The sequence below is a fragment of the Malania oleifera genome, chromosome 4, assembly GCF_029873635.1.
Source record: "Malania oleifera isolate guangnan ecotype guangnan chromosome 4, ASM2987363v1, whole genome shotgun sequence".
In the NCBI taxonomy this organism is placed as follows: domain Eukaryota; kingdom Viridiplantae; phylum Streptophyta; class Magnoliopsida; order Santalales; family Ximeniaceae; genus Malania; species Malania oleifera.
Genome location: NC_080420.1, coordinates 74,778,477 through 74,799,509, shown reverse-complemented (window position 1 = coordinate 74,799,509; position 21,033 = coordinate 74,778,477). Strand labels below are relative to the sequence as shown.

Below are 21,033 nucleotides of genomic sequence, written 5' to 3'. Positions count from 1 at the left end.
TTAAGGGAGTTGCCACTTCTATTAACTTGCTTTGAAGCAGAGCTGCGTTTCCCTCAACAAATGCCTTCTTTCAACATGTATCTCTGGGTTGCTGACTTTATGTCACTTGACTAATTCAATATAGCCACAGTAGCTTACCTTTTTTATTTAAAAAAATATATAAATATATAAAAACGAATAAAGCCCTCTTTCTCTTTAAGAGGATGGCAACTCTCCCTCTAATTCTGGTTCTCTCTAGTTTTTGTTCATTTTGATGGATTTGTTCATAAACAGGTATGGAAGAGAACCTACGCAAATCAGAATAGATTGAAAGAAATCCATAAATTTGCAACTGGAAACGGTTGCAGTATCAGGTTTTGTTTTCTTGGAAGAAAAGAGCTCAGAATGTTACGGATTAGAATTATTTAAGAGCTGTTAGATGGGTACGCAAACGTTCTCATTTGCTTTTATTGAAATTGAAGGTCGCTCATTACAAGAAGTTTGGCAAGGTAAAATTTTGGGTGGCAACAATATCAAATCACAATTTTTTGGAGTTGGGTGGGTCTACAATCGGATGGCAAGGGTTATTCAATCTTCATCCCTAGAGTTCAGGAAGGGGAGGGTTGGCAAAAGTTTTTGCAAGAGTTGCAGGCAATTGTGAATTTGGAGAAGAGTGGGTGGTGGCAATGCAGAAATTGAGGAGGTTCCCAAATGGTGAGCACTGGGGTGGCGGCAGCTGGTGGTCCAGGTATTTTTTAAGAAAGTAGGGTGGTGAAGTGAAAGGGATGATCACGAATGCACCAAAGAGTGGAGTATGCTTCGAATGGACTCGGCCAGACACTACTAACATCACAATACATATGGCCCAGTCATTGTGCTTTTAAGGGATCTATTAAGGGTTTTTTATATCTCTAATACAAAGTGACTTCATCAGGCCAGAGTGGGACTGCTTCTTCATCACAGGTCCATGTTCCAGGGGGCCCAAACATACAATTGAAGAGGCTGTACAGTTGAATACATCTAAAGCCCAACATTATTTCACAGTCCAGGAGTAGTGAGGCTCATGCATGGTGGGCTTCAAAAAGGAGGGGATGAATCGATTAGCCGGTTAAGTTTTGGGCAAAGCAAGCAGGTGGAGAGGAGACAGCTTCGTAGTACATCCACTTTGGCAGGAGTGGTATGTCTAAGTGAGCAGCATAAGTCTTTGCCTAGTGAGCAGAGTTCAAAGGGAAGGGATGCTTTTAAAACTGATGAGCATTCCCGAGGGGTTCCTATGGAGGATGACTGCCACAATTTGTAAATATAGAATAATAGCTGATCAGCCCAGAAATCGATACTGCGAGTTTTCTAGTAACAAGAAAATGGGGATGGATGGGGCGACAATCTCAGATTGCAGGAATGTCAGCATCACCACAGGTTTATACCCGTCAGGGGCAGAAAAGCATGGAACCAAAGGACTCCTCAGACTAGGAAAGTTAAGTATTTGAAATGACACAGTAATGGCAGTTTTTATATCGAGGAGCCTTCCGCTAAAGCCATATATAGATTAGACACAGGTGGTTAGTGAGGAATATTCTATTGAGAAGAAGAAACGGGATTATGTTTCAGAAGAGGAAGGTTAGCTGGATAGTGATTTTGATTATGATGAAGGCTACTCACGCATGATGTTTATGAACAACCAGGTTTTGAATCAGACTCTTCAAGCGACTTCTGTGTTAATCCTAGATCTCCATTAGAGGTCTTAGGGGGAGTTTCAGGTTTCGGAGAATGTTGGAATATGCAAGGATATAGACAAGCCTGATTAGATAAAGCTTGCTCCTGGCTCTCATTTTCGACATCAGTTGAATAAAACAGGGATGGGGTTAGCTAATTTCGAAGGAAAGGAACTCTGTTTTTATGATGTTAAAAAGTGAAGAACGTACAACAGGAATTGGCAAATTTGCAGTGCTCTATAAACTGTGATGGAAAGAGATTGGAAAGGGGTTTTCTTCATTAGTGCTTGTTAGGTTTTTGGATGGTGGGCTGTTCGATTAGGGGTTATCCTTTATTCTATGTTTTTAGCATTCTTTTTTTATGATTTCTTGCCATCTTTTGCTTGTATTCTCCATCACACTTTGTATATCTTTTTTCCAATCTTTAAAATTAAAATTAAAATTAAAAAATTAAAAAATAAAAACAAGAAGCTTTATTGAATTAGAAAGGAAAAATAGATGCAATGAAGGAGAAAAAGATGTCCTCACTCATGAAAACATGCAAAAAGAAAATTAAAAAAAAAATCAATTTAATAAAGCCACCAAGTCTCAGTTGTCATATTGAAAACAGCATTCCTAAAAACATCCTACGCTGTAAGCCCAAAAAGAAACCAAATACCCCAACCTATCCCAAAGAACACCTATCGATAATCTATTTCCAGCAAAAATATAGCATTCCTTTCCAGCCATAATCCCCATAACACGGCACAGACAGCAACTCCACAACCTCTTTTTGTCCTTACATTTCCCAAAACCAGTAAAGAAAATTGTTTTTAAATAAAAAAATGAGATATATTAAGAGAGAAAGAAAATGCAAACAAAAGAGGGCAAGGAGTCCTCAAAAAAGAAATCTAAATACAAATAATGAAGGACAACACCAAACAGAACCGCCCACGAACCAAAAAACTTAACGAACACTACCAAGAAAACCCCTTTTCAGTGCCTTTCCATCATAGTTAACAGAGCACTACAATTTTGCCAAATCCCGCCGTCCCTTCTAAGCCTTACTTTTAACACAATCCAAGCAGACTTGCTTTCCCTATCAATTGGCTAACCGCAAACCCATTTTATCCAGCAAATGTTGTAAACAAGAGCAAGGAACAGACTCAGTCTGCTAAAATTTGTCTCTTTCCTCGCCTATTCCATCCTTCTCAAAACCAGAAACTCTCTCTTTGACCTCGAACAAAAATGGAGGCTTAAAGGAAAACTTGCCCAATACATTAGAAGAATACAACAACAACAAAACCAAGCCTTAGTCCCATTAGGTGGGATCAGCTATATGAATCCTTTTCCGCCAATTTATGCGATCATGGACCATTTCTTTTGATAGATTCAAGGATATTAAATCCTTACTCACTATCTCCTCCCAAGTTATTTTAGGTCTACCCTTACCCTTCTACAACCCCTCACAATAACTAACTCACTCTTCCTCACAGGTGCACTATATGGCCTACGTTGCAAGTGTTCATACCATCTGAGTCGTCCCTCCCTTATCTTATCTTCTATAGGAGCTACACCTAACTTACAGCGAATATGTTCATTCCTTAATTTATCTTTCAATGTTATACCACTCATCCATCTAAGCATTCTCATCTTGGCAAATTTTACTTTTTGGATATTATGTCTCTTCGTCGCCCAACATTTCAATCCATATAGCATAGCTGGTCTTATAGCTGTCCTATAAAACTTCCCTTTCAATTTTAATGGTATTCTACAATCACAGAGCACACTTGAAGCACTTCTCCATTTTACTCAACCTGCTTTAACTCTATGCATTACATCATCTTCAATTTCTCCTTCAGCTTGCATAATAGATCCAAGGTATCGAAATCTTCAAGTGCCATTTATTTCTTCATCATCAAGTTTAACTTTACCCAACCTGAGTTGTTCACAAACCCCATTAATAACACCCCTCCATCATAATCAGAATCACTGCACACCTCATCCACCTCGTCTGAAACATCAACCCATTTCTTCTTCTCAATAGAATTATCCTCGATGTAAAATCAGCCTTTGGTATGTCTTTCAAAAACTTAAATTTCATTGCATCTGCGCTAAAATCCCTCTAAATAGATAAGTCCCTTCTTACCATGCACTGATCAACCAAGGATCATAAACCTGTGATAATGGTGACTTTCCGGTAATCTGAGATTTTGTCTCCCCATCCATCCCCACCTTGCTGTTACTAGTCACACTATCACGATTCACAGCCTGATCAGCAATGATATTATCCTACATCTACACATTGTGGCATGCATCCTCCAAAGACATCCCTCCAAAAGGCTCATCAGTTTTCAAAAATTCCCTTCCCCCAGCTGGCCTACCATGAGAAGACACATGCAGCCCAACCACAAACCCCTCTAGATGGAGAGGATGTACCACAAAGCTATGTCCTCCACCTGCTGATGTGCCCAAAATCAGACCAGCTATTCCCCTACTTTTCAAAGCCCAAAATGTCACACCCAATCTATCAAAATAACTATTGGGCTTAAGGCGTACTCAACTGTACAGCCTCTTCACTTGGACATTGAGCCCCGGGAACATGGGCCTGTGAAAAAGCAGCAGTCCCATTCTGGCCTGATAAAATCTCTTGTGCATTAGAGATGTCAAAAATCCTTAAAAGCTCCCTTAACAACCCAATGAATTGCAAATGGGCCAGATCTCCATCAAATGCTACTGGCTTATTACCCAATAATTGGGCCATATGAAATGTGATGTTAAGAATCCCAACAAAACAACAAGAAGCCATAAGTCCCTCTAGGTGGGGTCAGATATATGAATCCTTTAAAGCCAATTTACACGATCATTGACAATTTCCTTCGACAAATTCAAGGCTTTTAAATCCTTACTATCTCCTTCCAAGTTATTTTAGATCTAACCCCACCCCTTCTACTGCCCCTCAAGATAACTAGCACACCCTTCCTTACTAGTGCACTATTTGACCTACATTGCACATGCCATCTAAGCCGCCACTCCCTTATCTTATCTTATGTAAGAGCTATGCCTAACTTACCGCAAATATGTTCATTCCTTATCTTTTAACATTATACCACTCATCCACCTTAGCATTCTCATCTTGGCAGCTTCTACTTTTTGAATATGTTGTTTCTTAGTTGCCCAATATTCTGATCCACATAGCATAGCTGGTATAGAACTTCACTTTAAATTTTTAAGGGTATTCTACGATCACATAACGCAACTCTATGTATTACATCTCCTTCAATTTCTCCTTCAGCTTGCATAATAGATCCAAGGCATCAAAATCTACTAGTGTTATTAATTTCTTGACCATCAAATTTAATCTTTTCTCCAATAAAGGATATAGTCAAAGGGATCCAAAATCATACCTCATCCAAAAATTCCACATTTTTAGAAATCTTACTTTTTATAAAATTTAAAAAATGAATATTTCATGTTTCAGTTTTATGTTTATTTTTTGGTCAGTCAAAGCCTTGGCCTGCCAAAACAAAGATGATTGAGAACAATTATAGCAGCATATTGTTGACAATCACAACTTAAATATAATCAAAACAGAAGCTTCAAAAAATATTGCACTGTTCATTACACCTACCTCATTGCTCCACCATGCCGGAGAGAGGGCTGCAAAGCACGCCTACATTTCTGTATCCACGGGTGCGAAAGCAATGTCTTTGCATCAGGCCTCTGTCTAGCATCCTGGGATATGGTATAAATGTATCATTAATACATCACAGGGCATTGGCTCTGATTTTAAAAATCAAGAGCTTATCCATCACATCACGTCTAGTTTGATCCTTATATAAATTTGATTCTCATATAAAATTGATTACTCCCCTAACTACTTCAAATGCCTCAAATCAGAATTTAATATTTAATTTTACATCATCAGTAATATAAATTCTCATGATGATATTTAAAATTAATGTTTTAAATGGCACAATCAAGGCTTCCCTTGAGGAACACCTCAAGACGAGGCATGCCCAAAACACCGTGAGGTTCAGTCTAGAATCACAAAAAGACAACAGATCATACACTACGGCTTAGCTTACACATTTGTACAAAAGACATGATTTTTGCACCTTTTCAGTTCAGGTTTACACAGTGTGTGAATCTCAAGTTACGTTTGGCAAGAAAATTTAAAACACATACTCATATGAAAACGAATGTCCAAATATGCATTGATGCAAAACTCTTGAACCTCAATCCTACCAAGGAATCGAGAGGTGCACCTTAGGCCATGAAAATAGTTTGTACTTTGTATTGTTGCAACTATCTCTTGACGTGATTTAGCTAATGAATTCAAGATAGTACAAGTAATTTATAAATTATTTTTCATTTTTTAAACTTTACTTGTAATTTTTTCCTTAAGTTTTTTTATGTTTTTAAAAATACATGTAATAATAAATTACATATTTTATCTAAAAACTAAAATTCTCAAAATGCTTACGCCTCACCTCGTGCCTTCACCTTTGAAAAAAACAATGTTTAAAATTATAAAGCCTCTATTCACTAGGTTCCAACCATAAATAATTAAAAAACCATGAACAGTATTAAGCCCAGATTACAGAGATAATATATTCAGCAGGAAAGTTTCCCTGTTTTGGGAGTGGTGGAAGGTAAGAATGTTTGGGTTTGATAAAAATCAGTCATTCAAAGTCTATGAAAGAAGCAAGAGAAAGCAAAATTATCAACCACAAGCACTGATTTATCGGGATGATGGGGAAGGAAGTTTGACTTGCGAATCAAATTGATTAATTGAGTTTTGAAGTGGACTATTGTCACAGGATCTAAGTTCACAGCACACAACTTGACACTGCGATGGCACCAAGCAACACACTTGGTTAAGCCAATGTCACACACACAGATATGTCAGTCAGGTCCTGCAAGTGTATATCAAATGAAACAACATTCACAAGCAACAACATTTACAAGAGTAACGCCTCCCAAGCTTTTCTTTTATTCAAAGACAAGGAACATACACTCTTAACATATGCAGGAACACAACACGAAATCCCCCTATGCCCCATGCCACCCACATGTTAAATTGATACACAATTGACATCACCAGCTACCAAGGGTCTGCAGCTGACACCCCCAACTACCTAAGGTCTGCAGTTGACAACCCCAACTCCCTAGGTTGTGTTGGACGCCAGCATTTGCCAACAAGGCCAAAACAAGTTATGCTCACAAGTAAATGGCTAAAAACATGCCCAAATGTCATCCAACAAATTTACCCACATTCTAAGTCTGTCTGCCAGCCATACAAGGATAAACTGCCCAGTAATTGCCCTGTCTGGTCAACATGTCAACACTGAAAGCAATTGACATTGACACTATAAACTCCCACTTGTCAACACTTGTATCAAGCATGGTTTCCCCTTAACCATCACTTGTTCTACGCCCCAACAGTAGCAAATGTCAATGAGGCACTTGACATAACCAAATTATCCATCCAACCGAAACCAATCACCATAAACAACCTTCTCAAGGACCATAGCCCCAACCATGTCCATCCCTGACATGTCAAGTAGGCAACTTAACATCTATGTACTCCCCGTTTAGCAACTTAGATTAACCAACCACCAAGTGCCAAGACAGCCCATGATAGGCCATCTTAAGCTACTACCTTGGCACATGGTTTACCCATGCCATGTGCCTTGGCAATGTCAAGCTACTCAAGGGTCTAACAACTACCATCAAAAGGATAACGCAGCATGAATTTTGTGTACAAGTACTGCTTACAAGGGTATTTTGGGATTTTTTTATGTTTCTCCATAGATCATCTTCTAAAGGTCTTATGGGTTTTATTTTTAGTTATTTCTAGAGTTTTAGTTTATTTCCTCTAGTTCATTTTTATTTCCAAAATTAGTTTAGTTCAGACAGTCAAGATCCATCACTGTTAGAGTTATCCTACGAAAAGGGGCATATAAAAAACTTTCTCAAGATAACTAAAAAAATTTGTCTACAACTGTTGCAAACGATTGAACCCTAGAAAGTGAGAGACTTTGCTAAGTGATTCCTTGAACCTATTAGTGTGAATGTCAATGCTAAGAGTTTTGTGCTATCTTATATCCTTTGCTTAAAATAATTGCCACTGAACTAGAGTTGAATCTCTACTTTTGCCTAATTTTACTTATTTCACAATTTTTTTCATAGATAAAGGGCAACCCAGTGCATAAAGCTCCCGCTTATGCGGAGTCCAGGAAAGGAGTGAACCACAATGGGTCTATAGTACGCAGCCTTATCTTGCATTTTTGCACGAGGCTGTTTCCACACCTCGAACCCGTGATCCTAAATCAAATTCCTTAACTTTCCCCAACTTGAGTTCCAGCAAGTTGGTCAAAGCTTCCATTGGTAAAAATCTCTACTCGCAGCAGGAAGATTATTACAAAGTTGGATAGTCTCGATGCACACAAGAATGATTGGAAAACATTCTCTACGAGCTTCATTCCCTTCAATTTACAGACTTGCCTACAATAAAAATGCCCTCATTTGCCAACAACAGGAATGCTCAACCCATGGGACCATTTTGAACGTTCCCCTGATCGAACATGACTAGGAGATTGATACTCATACTGATTTTTACGACAGCCTTTACAATGTTCAAAGCTTGGGCTCCTCCAACAGTCCCGAGTGGTCCTGACCAAGTAGGGAACATTGACAGTCAAGTCCTATTTTAAGTTTTTAACCACCTTAGCTGCCCAATGGAGTGCATCAGATCTTTTCCTTGGAAGCCCATTTGTAAAACAGCAGCCTCTTCCAAGGTTGCTTTTTCACCTTGGAGACTTCCCTCTCACCCTTGACAACCTTCAAAGAAAAGGCATCCCTACCATAAATAGGCGTTTCCTATGCCTCGAAGAAGCAGAATCTATGGATCGCATCCTTCTTCACTGCCCCTAGACCAGGAATCTCTAGAGCTTGGCCATTTCCTTGGTCAATCAAAAATGGGAGAGTGAGATTTGGGCTTGGAAAGGGATCTGCGCCAACCAGCTCAAAAGGAGAGCCCTTCTCTTATTCCCCTTGCTATTTTTTGGGCAGTCTAGAAAGAAAGGAGCAAAAGGACTTTCGATGGGATAGCCTCTTCTTTGCAGGCTGTCAAAGATAACTAGATTTCTATGATATCTAGTTGGCATAGTGAGATGCCCGAGAGGGACTTCCCTCTTATTCTTGATTTTCTGGATGTACCTTGTGTTTGTTTTAGTTTTTTGTTGTTTGCGTTGTAATTGAAAGGCATCTTCTTGACACCTAATTTTTCTCTAAGAAATTTCATTTGCAAATAAAAAAAAATTAAAAATAAAGTTCTACAAGATGGCTACAAGACTCTATACGACATGTATCATAATATTGAGCAAAAAAGAAACAACAAAACCAAGCCTTAGTCCCACTAAGTGGGGTCGGCTATACGAATCATTTTCCGCCAATTTATGTGACCATGGACCATTTCTTTTGATAGATTTAAGGATATTAAATCCTTACTCACTATCTCCTTCCAAATTATTTTAGGCCTACCTCTACTCCTTCTACTGCCCCCACAATAACTAAGTCACTCTTCCTCACAGGTGCACTATGTGGCCTACGTTGCAAGTATCCATACCATCTGAGTCGTCCCTCCCTCATCTTATCTTCTATAGGAGTTACACCTAACTTACCACAAATATGTTTATTCCTTAATTTTATCTTTCAATATTATACCACTCACCCATCTAAGCATTCTCATCTCGGCAACTTTTACTTTTTGGATATTATATTTCTTCGTCGCCCAACATTCCGATCCATATAGCATAGCTGGTCTTATAGCTGTCCTATAAAACTTCACCTTCAATTTTAAAGGTATTCTACGATCACATAGCACACTTGAAGCACTTCTCCATTTCACCCAACCTGCTTTAACTCTATGCATTACATCATCTTCAATTTCTCCTTCAGCATAATAGATCCAAGGTATCAAAATCTACAAGTGTTATTTATTTCTTCATCATCAAGTTTAACTTTGTCTCCAATATTCCTCCTGTCATTACTAAAATTACATTTCATATATTCCGTTTTATTTCTACTTTTCCTAAAGCCTCTAGATTCCAAAGTTTCTCTCCATAATTCTAACTCAACCTCTACTCCGTCCCTAGTTTTGTCAATTAATACAATACCATTTGCAAACAACATATACCATGGAACCTCCTTTTGAATACTCTTAGTCAATTGGTCCATCACTAAAGCAAAAAGATAAGGACTCAAAACAGATCCTTGATGTACACTTATGGTAATTAGAAATTCTCTAGTTTCTCCATCTATAGTCCTTACACTAGTCATTACTCCATCGTACATATCTTTAATGACATCGGTATACCTACAACATACACCCTTTTTTTCTAAAACCCACCATAGAACTTCCATAGGTATCCTATCATATGCTTTCTCAAGGTCAATAAAAAAGGAAGTGGCAGCAAGATGGTTTGATAACATGCAATGTAGGTCAAATAATGCATCACTAGGGAGGCATGAGCTAGTTAATATTAGAGGTAATAGAAGGGGTAGAGATAGACTTAGAATGACATGGAATGAGATAGTGAGTAAGAATTTAACAGCCCTCCATTCGTCAAATGATATTGCCCAAGATTGCGTAAATTGGCATAAAAGGATTCATGTAACTAACCTTACCTAGTTGTTGTTCTTACTACTATTAAAATGCATCAGTTTGTAAAGTTGAATAGTATACACATATTTACTCATGCAAGAAATTTACAAGCGCTGTTGTGTCCAGAGACTCCACGCTCACAAAGAGAGACTGGGAGACACCAACCCCAATGCCCATGTCCAAAAGTCATAAATGTTCATTATAGGTACTCAAAGTTACACGAGCAAATAAAAAAGAAAACACACAAATATATATCCCTCTCTAAGCATGTGTGTATGGCGCATGTGTGTGCAGGTTGTATGTCTCCTGAGTGTGTGGAAACCACATGTGGAAACTCTTGAAACCAAATTTTAGGGAATACCATAGAAAAACTAAATTTCAAAACAATAATTATAAATGTTCATGAGTAACAGCCTAAAACCTTCTCCAACTCACCTTCTTAAAGCACTGGCGCAAAAAATCAGTGGTCTCGGCAGATAGGCTATCTGGTATTGGAGGATGACTATCCTGTTTATTTTTGGGGGGAAGGGAGAGGCCAAAAAAAAAAAACAAACATAATAAAAAAAATGTCCATTAATGTCATTATCCAGAGGTACAAACTCTTAGATTATGATTCAGTATCATAGTTTAAACAAAAATAAGACATAAAAACAACTTTCAGTAACAGAAAATAGCAAAAAGGGGAAAAGAACAGCAAGTCAGCGATAAAGCGGCATAGGACTCACAAATTAAATTAACTAATCATAATAAACTAACAACAATAACAATAATGGAAGGCTTCAGCAAAAACCTGCACAATACGGAAGAGAGCTGGCATAGGCTGGAGATCATAGTAAGGAGGTACACAAGTAAGAAGCTCAATAACTGTGCAGCCTACACTCCAAATGTCAGATGCAGCACAAACTCCCGACATTTCAATCACCTGAAACATAATTCAAAATATGAAAACCATATACACCTTCGAAGTCCATAAATATCAGCCACTTAGGTTTTCCAATGTCTCAATCATTCAATCTGCATGCTGCAGGCATGCATGATATCCAACTAATTAAAAAAGCAAAGACTTTTTGAGTCGTTCATATGGAAACCAAGGCCAGCAGAATCATATTTTTTGGAATCCACCGACTCATACTACTTAGTACATTAACTGAGTGCATAAAATCCTAATTTCCTACAAACAGGATTCCTAATTGCACAGAGTACAGGCTTGACCCGACCCCCAAAAAAGATATGTATATATATATTTATACATTAGTAATGAATGAATGAACTAAAACAAAACAGAGAAGGAGAGATGAGATGGAAGATATGTGTCAGTTAGGTAGATAACGCCATTAGTTGAATACTGCTACCATAGACTAAAGATGAAATCCAGACACATACAGCAAGCTGTGCTTTGTTCAATGCATGAATAAAAATTCCTAAAACCATCAATAGCCACTAACTTAACAAACAACAAAATATGCAAGTAGAGAGAACGCTCTTCTACCATTAAGAATGAACCATCCTTACTATACAGATAAATGGCAACTAAAGATAGACAACTGGGACAATGAATGATGACTAAAGTAGTACCTCAGGGGCCATCCAATATGGTGTTCCAACAACAGAATGGGTATTAACATCTGCCTCAGTCAGCTTGGTTGCAACCCCAAAATCAGCAAGTTTGACAAGACCCTGAAAGCATAAACTAATTCAAGGCAAATATTTCATAAAATTGCTAAAACATTCCCACGTCAAGCACAAAAGTGAAAATAGCACACAAGCAACCATCAAAAAGAAATAAGATAACAATTGGAGCATATAGGAAGTTAAGACAGCAATGCATGACCTAGCTTACCACCCTGGTCCCATGTCAGGAAAAAAGTGCCCGGTGTTCATTAACTCAAGCACCTTATTGTTTTAATTATAAATTTTAATTTAAGGATTTATACAATTGATTTCAATATCCATAATTCCTCATTTTATATATATATTGATAGCGATAAATGAAATGCACTCCAAGTGTTCTATTATTTTATCAAAAAATTTAGCAACTATTATGTATTTTGAACCTTTGTAGCTAATTTTCATAATTTACTATTTTATTATTATATTTATAATTTGTAATTGTATATATTAGATACAGGGGTTAGATTAACATACTCTATGACTGAAGTGGGTTACCAAGCTTGCCAAAGGAACAAAACAGCAGATGAAACAAAGAGCCAAAAAGAAAAAGACCTCAACAAAGGAAACAAATCATGACTGACAGCTACAAAAACCAAGCCATCAAGTTGGCATCATCAAGAGCCCCAGAGTTAATAAGAGACCAGCCTAATATGTGAAACGCACCGACTGAAGCTCTAGGAGAGAGAGCCACTTTCCACTGGCCATTAAACTTAAGAGATTTCAAGTGTCAAAGATGATGCTGTCTATTTCCCTTAAGCAAGCAGCAGGAAGATCAAAAAAACATGGACCACTTGGGCATCTCCCTCAAAAATACTGAAGGCCCGTTTCTTGGACTTGGCTGAATATAACAATAAATTATATTTTAACTTCTATAATTGTAAGAAAAAATATTGCATGAGAAGTCTTATCTATACTTAAGTAAGAAAAAAAAATAATTATGCAATCACCAGTTAATTTTCACCAACAATTTTCCTATGGACAGTTCAGAGGGTTAAAAAAATTGGGGGCAGCAAAGGACACATTTCTATCAAAAACAAAAAGGAAAAACACTAAATTAGAAAAGAAAAAAAAATTATTTATGCAATTACCACATAATTTTTACCAAACTATTTTTCTATGGACAGTTTAGAGGTTTTTTTTGGGTTGAACACAAAAAATAATTTGACATTCTGGTTCAAGTTTATATACAGATACAGTTTGCCTACTCAAATTTGAATTCAGTGTTCAGAACTCATCAATTAATTTTACCAAATGACACCATGGTGTTTACCTTGTTAAACTACAAATCCCCAACTTGAGTAGCAGGATCATAAAAAGAAGTTTACAAACACAATTGCTTACAATTAATTAATAAAAATTTATTAGCTTTCAAAGCTAAGGAATAGGCAGCATAAAATTGAATCCCTAAACAACGTATAAAGTTGTACACCTAAACAATGTATAAAATTGTAAAGGTAGCTACACACAAAAGCATTCACGTTCGAAATAAAGGAAATAAATGTACAAATGCGTATCAAAGGAGTACGTCTCAGACAAACAAGTTTAGACCTTTTCTTAAGTATGAGAAAAAAATAATTTCAAATTATAATAATTCATAACGAGAAGAAAAAAATGAGTTATGAATGAGAACGGGTGGAAGAAAAAGTGACAGCATGTCTGTGTGCATGTGCAATTTAAATGGTCATTTGCATAGAACCCTATAGTCATAAAACACGTAAATTGTGATTTATAAAACTGCTAAAAATATAATGTTTTTAAATTATAAAATATATGTTTAGACAGAGTTACCTCTTTGGTTGTCAATATATTTGCACCCTTAATATCCCGATGAATAACACCCTGCTCATGCAGATAAACCAGGCCTTCCAGGACCTTGTCAAAAAGAAATAGGTATGAAGTCAAGAAAACTTACTCAAGAAAATGGCAATGAACTCCAAGGACATAAGCAAACCTGAGCAATGTAAACAGCTGCCAATGATTCTGGAAAGGCTCCAAATTTATTTGGCTTAATAATGTTGGCTAATGAGCCATTCTCCATATATCTATGTAAACAACATTCAGCAACAGAAAATTCTACATAAATAGATGGTGCAAATTTTCCATCAAAATTCATGCACAGATCATTGCATAGCAAGGAAGTTCGAATTATACTTACTCAAGAATTATGTGAAGGTGAGTTTTAGTCTTTAAAGACCCAAGATACTTCACAATGTTTTTGTGATTCAAATTCTGTAAGAATAGCAATTCAAATGATAAAAATTAAAAACTAGAAATACAAACTATTTGCTGTTAATTGTAAACAATGTAACATAGGCAAAAACAAAGGGACACCCCTTTTATCAAGAAGAAAAAAATAAAAACAACTGAACAAACTAACAAACAAAAAGTTGAAAGGCTGCCCCAGATCATAGATGCTAGAAGCAAGCAAGCACAATAGAACACATGAAACAAATGAGATCTTGGCACATAAACATGCCATTTAATAATTGAAAAAATTATAACCAATAAGAACTTGAAAAACCATGGTTTTATAGAATTTAGAATAATTCAACTTTCTCCAAAAATTAAAAGGAATAATGAAAAGCGAAAAATGGATAAATAATTTAGCCAGACCAAAATTTTAGTAAATAAGTTAGATGAATCTCAAAAGAGCACTCAAATTACTGCAAACCCCAACCCCTAATACATGGCACTAGCATGCACTAACGAAACATACTTAAGGGATCCACTCAAAAACTGTGTAGGATTTCAAAAAATAAATGGCCAAAAAAATACAGAAGGAGAAAAGGTACCTTGAGTAAATCAATCTCTTGCTGTACGTTATTGTATTCCACCAACGGAGGAGTAAGCCAAAAGGAAAGAAGCAACTAGTCAGGAAGATTTACATTGCAGAGACTGAAAATTATTTGCCATGCAAAGATCTAGTATCTAATACACAAGTAATTATATGAAAGTTTTAATTTGAATTTTTTGGTCAATAATGCTACTAATAAGGCACAAAACTAATTCTGGAAAAAAAAAATAGCTCATAATAAAAAATATAAACATAAACATGCACAATAATTGTGATTCCAATTTCACTAAATATAGCTGCAATGGAATCTAACATGGGGAAGACATATTTCATAGCATATTTTGCAGTGTAGATAATACTGACAGGAATTGTGCTTTAAGGTTCATTTGGCATCAAATAATTAAAAAAAATGAAAATCAAAACAAAAATAAAAGCCACAAAAAGAGACTAAAACTAAAAACTAGAAACCTATTTGGGAAGATAACTAAATATAGGATTTCACCACCAAGGACAAAGAATGGCTTTTTATTGATGAGATAGCAAACAATGAGCACATCATCACTCCAAAAAACTTTGGGGCTACTCATTTTATACTATAGAGTACGAGTGACTTCGAATTATCTCTTTTTTTTTTCCACTTTGCAACACCATTTTGATTTGGAATATGTGCACGAGATGATTGATGGATCGGACAATTGATGGACCATACTAGAGTCTAGAGTTAATTATATAGGTAGTGAATTAGGTATTGAAGTACTCCTTAGCATTATCAGTACGAAGTATCTAAAATGGTTGACATAGGAGTGTGCTCAATGAGTTCAATTTGGGTTATTGGAAGATGACTTAATGATGCAAACAAATACAGTTAAGTGGACCGGCAAGTTTTGGCCCAATTTTGAGAGCCCCTTTCTGTTAATGTTCTAGAGCTTAAAAATATGCACATCATCTATGGAATTAAAGTTGAAGAAGTGCCTTTTTCAATGGATTAAATTAGACACCAACTGAAGTTGTCTACTAGAAGTTATGATTGTTTGAATTTTAGTGTGTAGTCTGCCAATTTAAGCTTTTTATGTGTTTATTTGTATTCCCTATATAAATGTTAGACAATCACTTCACCTAAAAGCTTAAGCTATTAGGTTAAGGGCCAACAATGTATATCAGGCCTTTAACACTCCCTGCACCTGTAGTCTGACAACACGTGGAGAGATAAACAAATGATAAACACCACCCATTAGAGGGAATAAAATAACTCTTAACAAACAAATAATAACGCAGGTAACAATACTAGAACCCAGTATTTCCTGACAACCTAGCTTTGATACCATGTCAAACAACCACTTTACCTAGAAGCTTAAGTTGTTAGGTTGTGGGTCAGACAACTATATGTTTTCTTTTATAATAAAATAAAGTATATTAGATAGGGAGAAAAGAAGGTAAAACATGCAGGGGCAAGGAGTCCACCAAAATAAATAGAAAAGAAAGAAAGGAAAGAACAAAAAAAGAAACCAAGACCACGCCAAGAAACTAGATAAAATTAAACCAAGAAAACTCCTTTTCAAACCCTTTCCATTATAATTTACTGAGCTCTTCAAATTAGCTAATTCTCTTTGACCCTTCAATTTATGAATTTTGTCCCCATCGAAGTGAACTTCATTCTCAACGATATCACTCAATTTTAAATCCAACTTATCCAAAAGATCTTGGGCTTCTAAGTCCACCTTGTGTGTGTGTGTGTGTGTGTGTGCGTTGTCTGCTAGTTCCTCATTTCTAGAAACCCAGCATTACTAGTGCATCAAACTAAGTTCTCATTTGAGAACATAAGGCACAAAACATATTAAACAATTCAAAGCAATCTTTCATTAAATACAATCAAGTCATCTCAGAGCAATCATTGACGAATGTAATAAAGCATCCCAACTTTGACATGACGTGACTAGGACCCCAAACATCAAAATGGACTAACATGAAGGGTTGACCACCCATTTATTGACTCAATAAGCAAAGGGAACATGATGCTTTCCCAATTAACAAGACTCACACTCAAGATTGGACACAGAAATCAAAGTAGGAACTAGCTATTTTAACTCGTTCAACGAAGGTTGACCCAAGTGACAATGGATTGGAAGTGGTGTAGTAGCATCACTAGCAATAAAAGGAAAGAGTGAACCAAAGTAGTAAAGTCCTATAGCCTCACATCATGTGTCAAAAGTCTTCATCATCTTCACATCTTGACAATGGAATTACGAAAGAAGGTTACAAAACAATTTAGTGACTTCATAATCTCAAACATGAGATTTGAAGGGGGATTTAGAAACATACAAAACAAACGAAAGAGAGATCGAGGGAGTAGGATTTACAATCCTTATCATGGCTTTAAATAATGGCAACAGGTCATGTATGGTAACGGCAATGTGATGGTTGTGACCGCAAACATCACACAAGGGTAACGGACACCACATCCATGAATTCATTTTTGCAATAGCAAACTTCTTAGAAACATATAGATTCACATGTTTTGATTCTAGAATCAAAGATAATAATGCTTTAAATGATTTTTAGTAAATTTTAATCAATTTAAATATATAATATATTATATACTATAAGTATTGGATGTCATATTGGTTGCTTTAGAGATATTGGCAAGAAGAAGCATGTATTTTTACTACTTTTCAATACTTTATTGATTATAAGTGAAATTTAAATTAAGAAGTCATAAATATAAAGGAAATCTAAAATGTATAATGCCATCTTTTGTACTCTTTTAGTCTTTAATGGAATTTTCGTCATCCAAAAAATAAAATATAGAATGTGTTAAACAAGAGCAATAATGCAAAGCAATAGAAAGCATTTTTGTCTCCACACCAAGTGTAAAAAAACACGCACAAAAATCAGCTGAAAAGAGGCTAAGGCTGCACTGATTTACGTAGACAAAACAAATGTCAATAGACAATAACCAATTTGATAATCAATGATACAGCAGAGCAACCAGCCGCAATGACACTACAAGGATAATTTTTTTGCTGGAGTTTTATGAAAAGGATTGCTGCGTTTCGCCATAGTTCCCAAGGTTGAAACTTGAAAGACATAAATTCCACATGACAATTGTGTGCTGCCTTTCTTTATTTTGTTTGTATTTTCTGTCCAGCATTATTTAAGATTTTAAGAATTGCACAAGTCAAGGGATTTATTTTAAATTTAAAAAAAAAAAAATAGCTAAGCTGGGGCACATGATCTCCAACAGCCAAACAAAAAGCAACAGAGCTTTCCCCACAGTGGGATTTCATTTATTAGTCCAACAGTTAGAATTACACATCAAACAAGCAAATAAACAAAATAAAAGGCAAACCATTATAATGTTGAGATCCTCCTGAGCAATATTCTCCAAAGAAACTTGTTTAATGGCAACAAAGTCTCCATTCTCCAAGTCTAAACCTTTGTAAACTCGTCCATATGCACCTTTCCCAATCTCATCTCCAAGCATCTACACCATATTTCCAAATACAAACCAAAACCGCACATTCAAAATCATAAACTTGCAAATCCACAAATTAAAATAAATAATTCATTTGGTAACCAAGAATACGCAAGAATACAAATAAATTTAAAAATAAAATAAAAACCTATATTTTACATTATTGAGAAGCTACGAGAACAAAAACTGCAATTAAGTTGAAGTTCGGACAACTGTTCAACAGATTTGAATTTCTCCTTTTCATCTCTTATTTTCTTCCCTTTTGACCAGCTTAAAACAAAAGAAAGACTGGAACATTTATGTTTTGTCTGGCTACCAAGGATGTGTTAGTAATTAGAAGAAAATATTTCATTGTCTCCGACCAGAGAAAACAAAACCCCGCTCGCAACTGAACCTATTACCGAGTAACAATCATTTTGCAAGGCTGAGTTCCAAGTTTTTCATATCTTGAAAATTTATTTAAATTTTAAATTCTAGATTTTGGTTATTTTTTGAATCCTGAGCGTCCCAGCATTCAGTCACGGGGAAAAAAGAAACCAAAACACACCCAAAAAAAAAAAGAATAATCACAAACCGTCAACCCCAGTTTGGGAAACAAGAAAATTAGGTATCCCTACGCAATAGTTCTGCACCAGGAACATTCCATTGTTTCCTTGCGACTCAAACATCGCCAAATTTTCATTTCTTCCCATATCTTTTCGTTTCTCAGCAATCAACAGAGGGCAACGGATAATGCACTAAATTAAATTCGGAACACCAAGAACACACGCACCGAGAGAGAAGAATGTGACTTACATATTTGTTGTCGAGGGTCTTGGATTTGTGGAAATGGGAAGAGGTTGCTTGGCGAGACATGGTTCTCACTTTACAATAGCATAGGGTTGGATACACCCTAGAATTATCCCATTGTCCGAAGCCAGGGAAGTTCCCCTTGATCCCCACGGAAAGATCTCCCAACCCGAGATAGAGAAAGAGAGAGAGCTCCGAGGAACACAATTTCAGCTCTTTTGACCCAAAAAATAAATAAATAAATATATAAACAACAGTTTCAGCTGATAAAAAACAATCTACAACGTATTAAAACAAGAAGAAAGGAAGGAACAAAAAATGGAGAGCGCAAAGAGTAAAATCAACGGGCAGCAGAGGGCTCGAGCTCACAAAAAATGGTGCCCACCGGGGAAGGAATGCCGGCGTGCGTGGATGATGTGCCGCCTTGTGCGCCGCAGTTCTTAAAATAATAGTATAAAAACATATTATAATGGACTGGAATGTATGTAGAATCGTAAATATTTAATGTCGGAGGAGGACGTCATGTATTTGAGGGATTGTTTGATATTATTTTTAGTTTCTGTACAATGATAAAATAGATTGTGACTATAAATTTGTTTATGTTATTAATTTTTTTGTTTTTATTATTAATTTAAAATTTTCTGAAAATACTAAAAATTAAATTTTATGATTTTTAATTATTTTTATAATATGTTCATACATTACTTTAATATCAAATTTTTGTAGATCAAAATATTTATTTTATATATAAGTTTAATAAACGATAATAAAAGTCTTAAGTCTTACTAGGTAAGATCGGTTATAATGAATCATTTTCCGCTAATTTATAAGATCATGAACTTTTTTTTTTTGGAAAAATTCAAAGTTATTAATTTCTTAGTCACTGCCTCATTCCAAGTTATTTAAGTTTACCTATATCTCTTCTATTACTCCTCACAGGAACTAACTCACTCTTCTTCACTAATGTTTTATGTGGCCTACGTTACAAATATCCAAATCATTTTAATCTTCTCTCATTTATCTTATCTTGTATAGGAGTTTACATCTAACTTACCACGAATATGCTCATTTCTTAATTTATTTTTTAGTATTATATCACTCATCAATTTAAGCACTCTCATCTTAGCCACATTAACTTTTTGGATATTTTATTTATTCGCTGCCTGACATTTTGATTCATATAGTATAGTTAGTCTTTTTGTCCTCTTATAAAATTTTCATTTTAATTTTAAGAGTATTTTACGATCACAAAACACACTTGAAACACTTCTTTCATTTACCCAACCTACTCTAATTTCATGCATTACATTCTCTTCAATTTCTCCTTCATCTTGCATAATAGATCTGAGGTATCAAAATCTATAAATGTTATTTATTTCTTCATCATCAATTTTAACTTTTTTTCTAATATTCCCCTTACTATTACTGAAATTACATTTCATATATTATGTCTTATTTCTACTTATTATAAAGTCTTTAGATTCCAAAGTCTCTCTTCATAATTCTAACTTAACATCTACTCTGTCCCTAGTTTCATCAATTAATACAATATTATCTGCAAACAACATACACTATGGAACCTTATTTTGGATACTCTTAATTGATTGATTCATTACTAAAGTAAAAAAGATAAGGGCTCAAAACAAATCATTAATGGTCTCTCCATATCTATCCTTACACTAGTCATTACTCTATTGTACATATCCTTAATGACATCAATATACCAACTATATACACCTTTTTTTTTTCTCTCTTTCTAAAACTCATCATAAAACTTCCCTAAGTTAATAAATATCATATGCAAGTCTCTCTTATTTTCCCTAAACTTTTTCATTAATCTTCGTAAAAGATATATAATTTCTATAATAGATCTCCTAGGCATAAACCAATTGATTTTTTGAGACTTTCATTTATAACTTTAATCTTTGTTCAACTACCCTTTCCCTCAGTTTCATCGTATGACTCA

General features: G+C 35.6%; 1 protein-coding gene across 4 annotated transcripts in view; it reads right to left on the bottom strand.

Annotated features, from left to right (window-relative positions):
- The window catches only part of LOC131154455 (MAP3K epsilon protein kinase 1-like), an 83,588-nt gene extending 64,049 nt beyond the window's left edge, over window positions 1–19,539 (bottom strand). Inside the window, exons 1-11 of one of the 4 annotated variants that reach the window (XM_058107248.1) lie at window positions 19,437–19,539; window positions 19,074–19,282; window positions 18,153–18,287; window positions 14,805–14,825; window positions 14,168–14,241; window positions 13,964–14,054; window positions 13,801–13,884; window positions 11,917–12,018; window positions 11,132–11,263; window positions 10,777–10,848; window positions 5,302–5,405 (exon numbers count right to left, since the gene is read on the bottom strand). In XM_058107248.1, the coding sequence (XP_057963231.1) occupies window positions 5,302–5,405; window positions 10,777–10,848; window positions 11,132–11,263; window positions 11,917–12,018; window positions 13,801–13,884; window positions 13,964–14,054; window positions 14,168–14,241; window positions 14,805–14,825; window positions 18,153–18,287; window positions 19,074–19,133 (875 nt within the window). In that variant the 5' untranslated portion in view covers window positions 19,134–19,282; window positions 19,437–19,539. The other 3 variants (XM_058107249.1, XM_058107246.1, XM_058107247.1) reach the window with 3 other exon arrangements.
- Window positions 19,540–21,033: the final 1,494 nt, after the last annotated feature.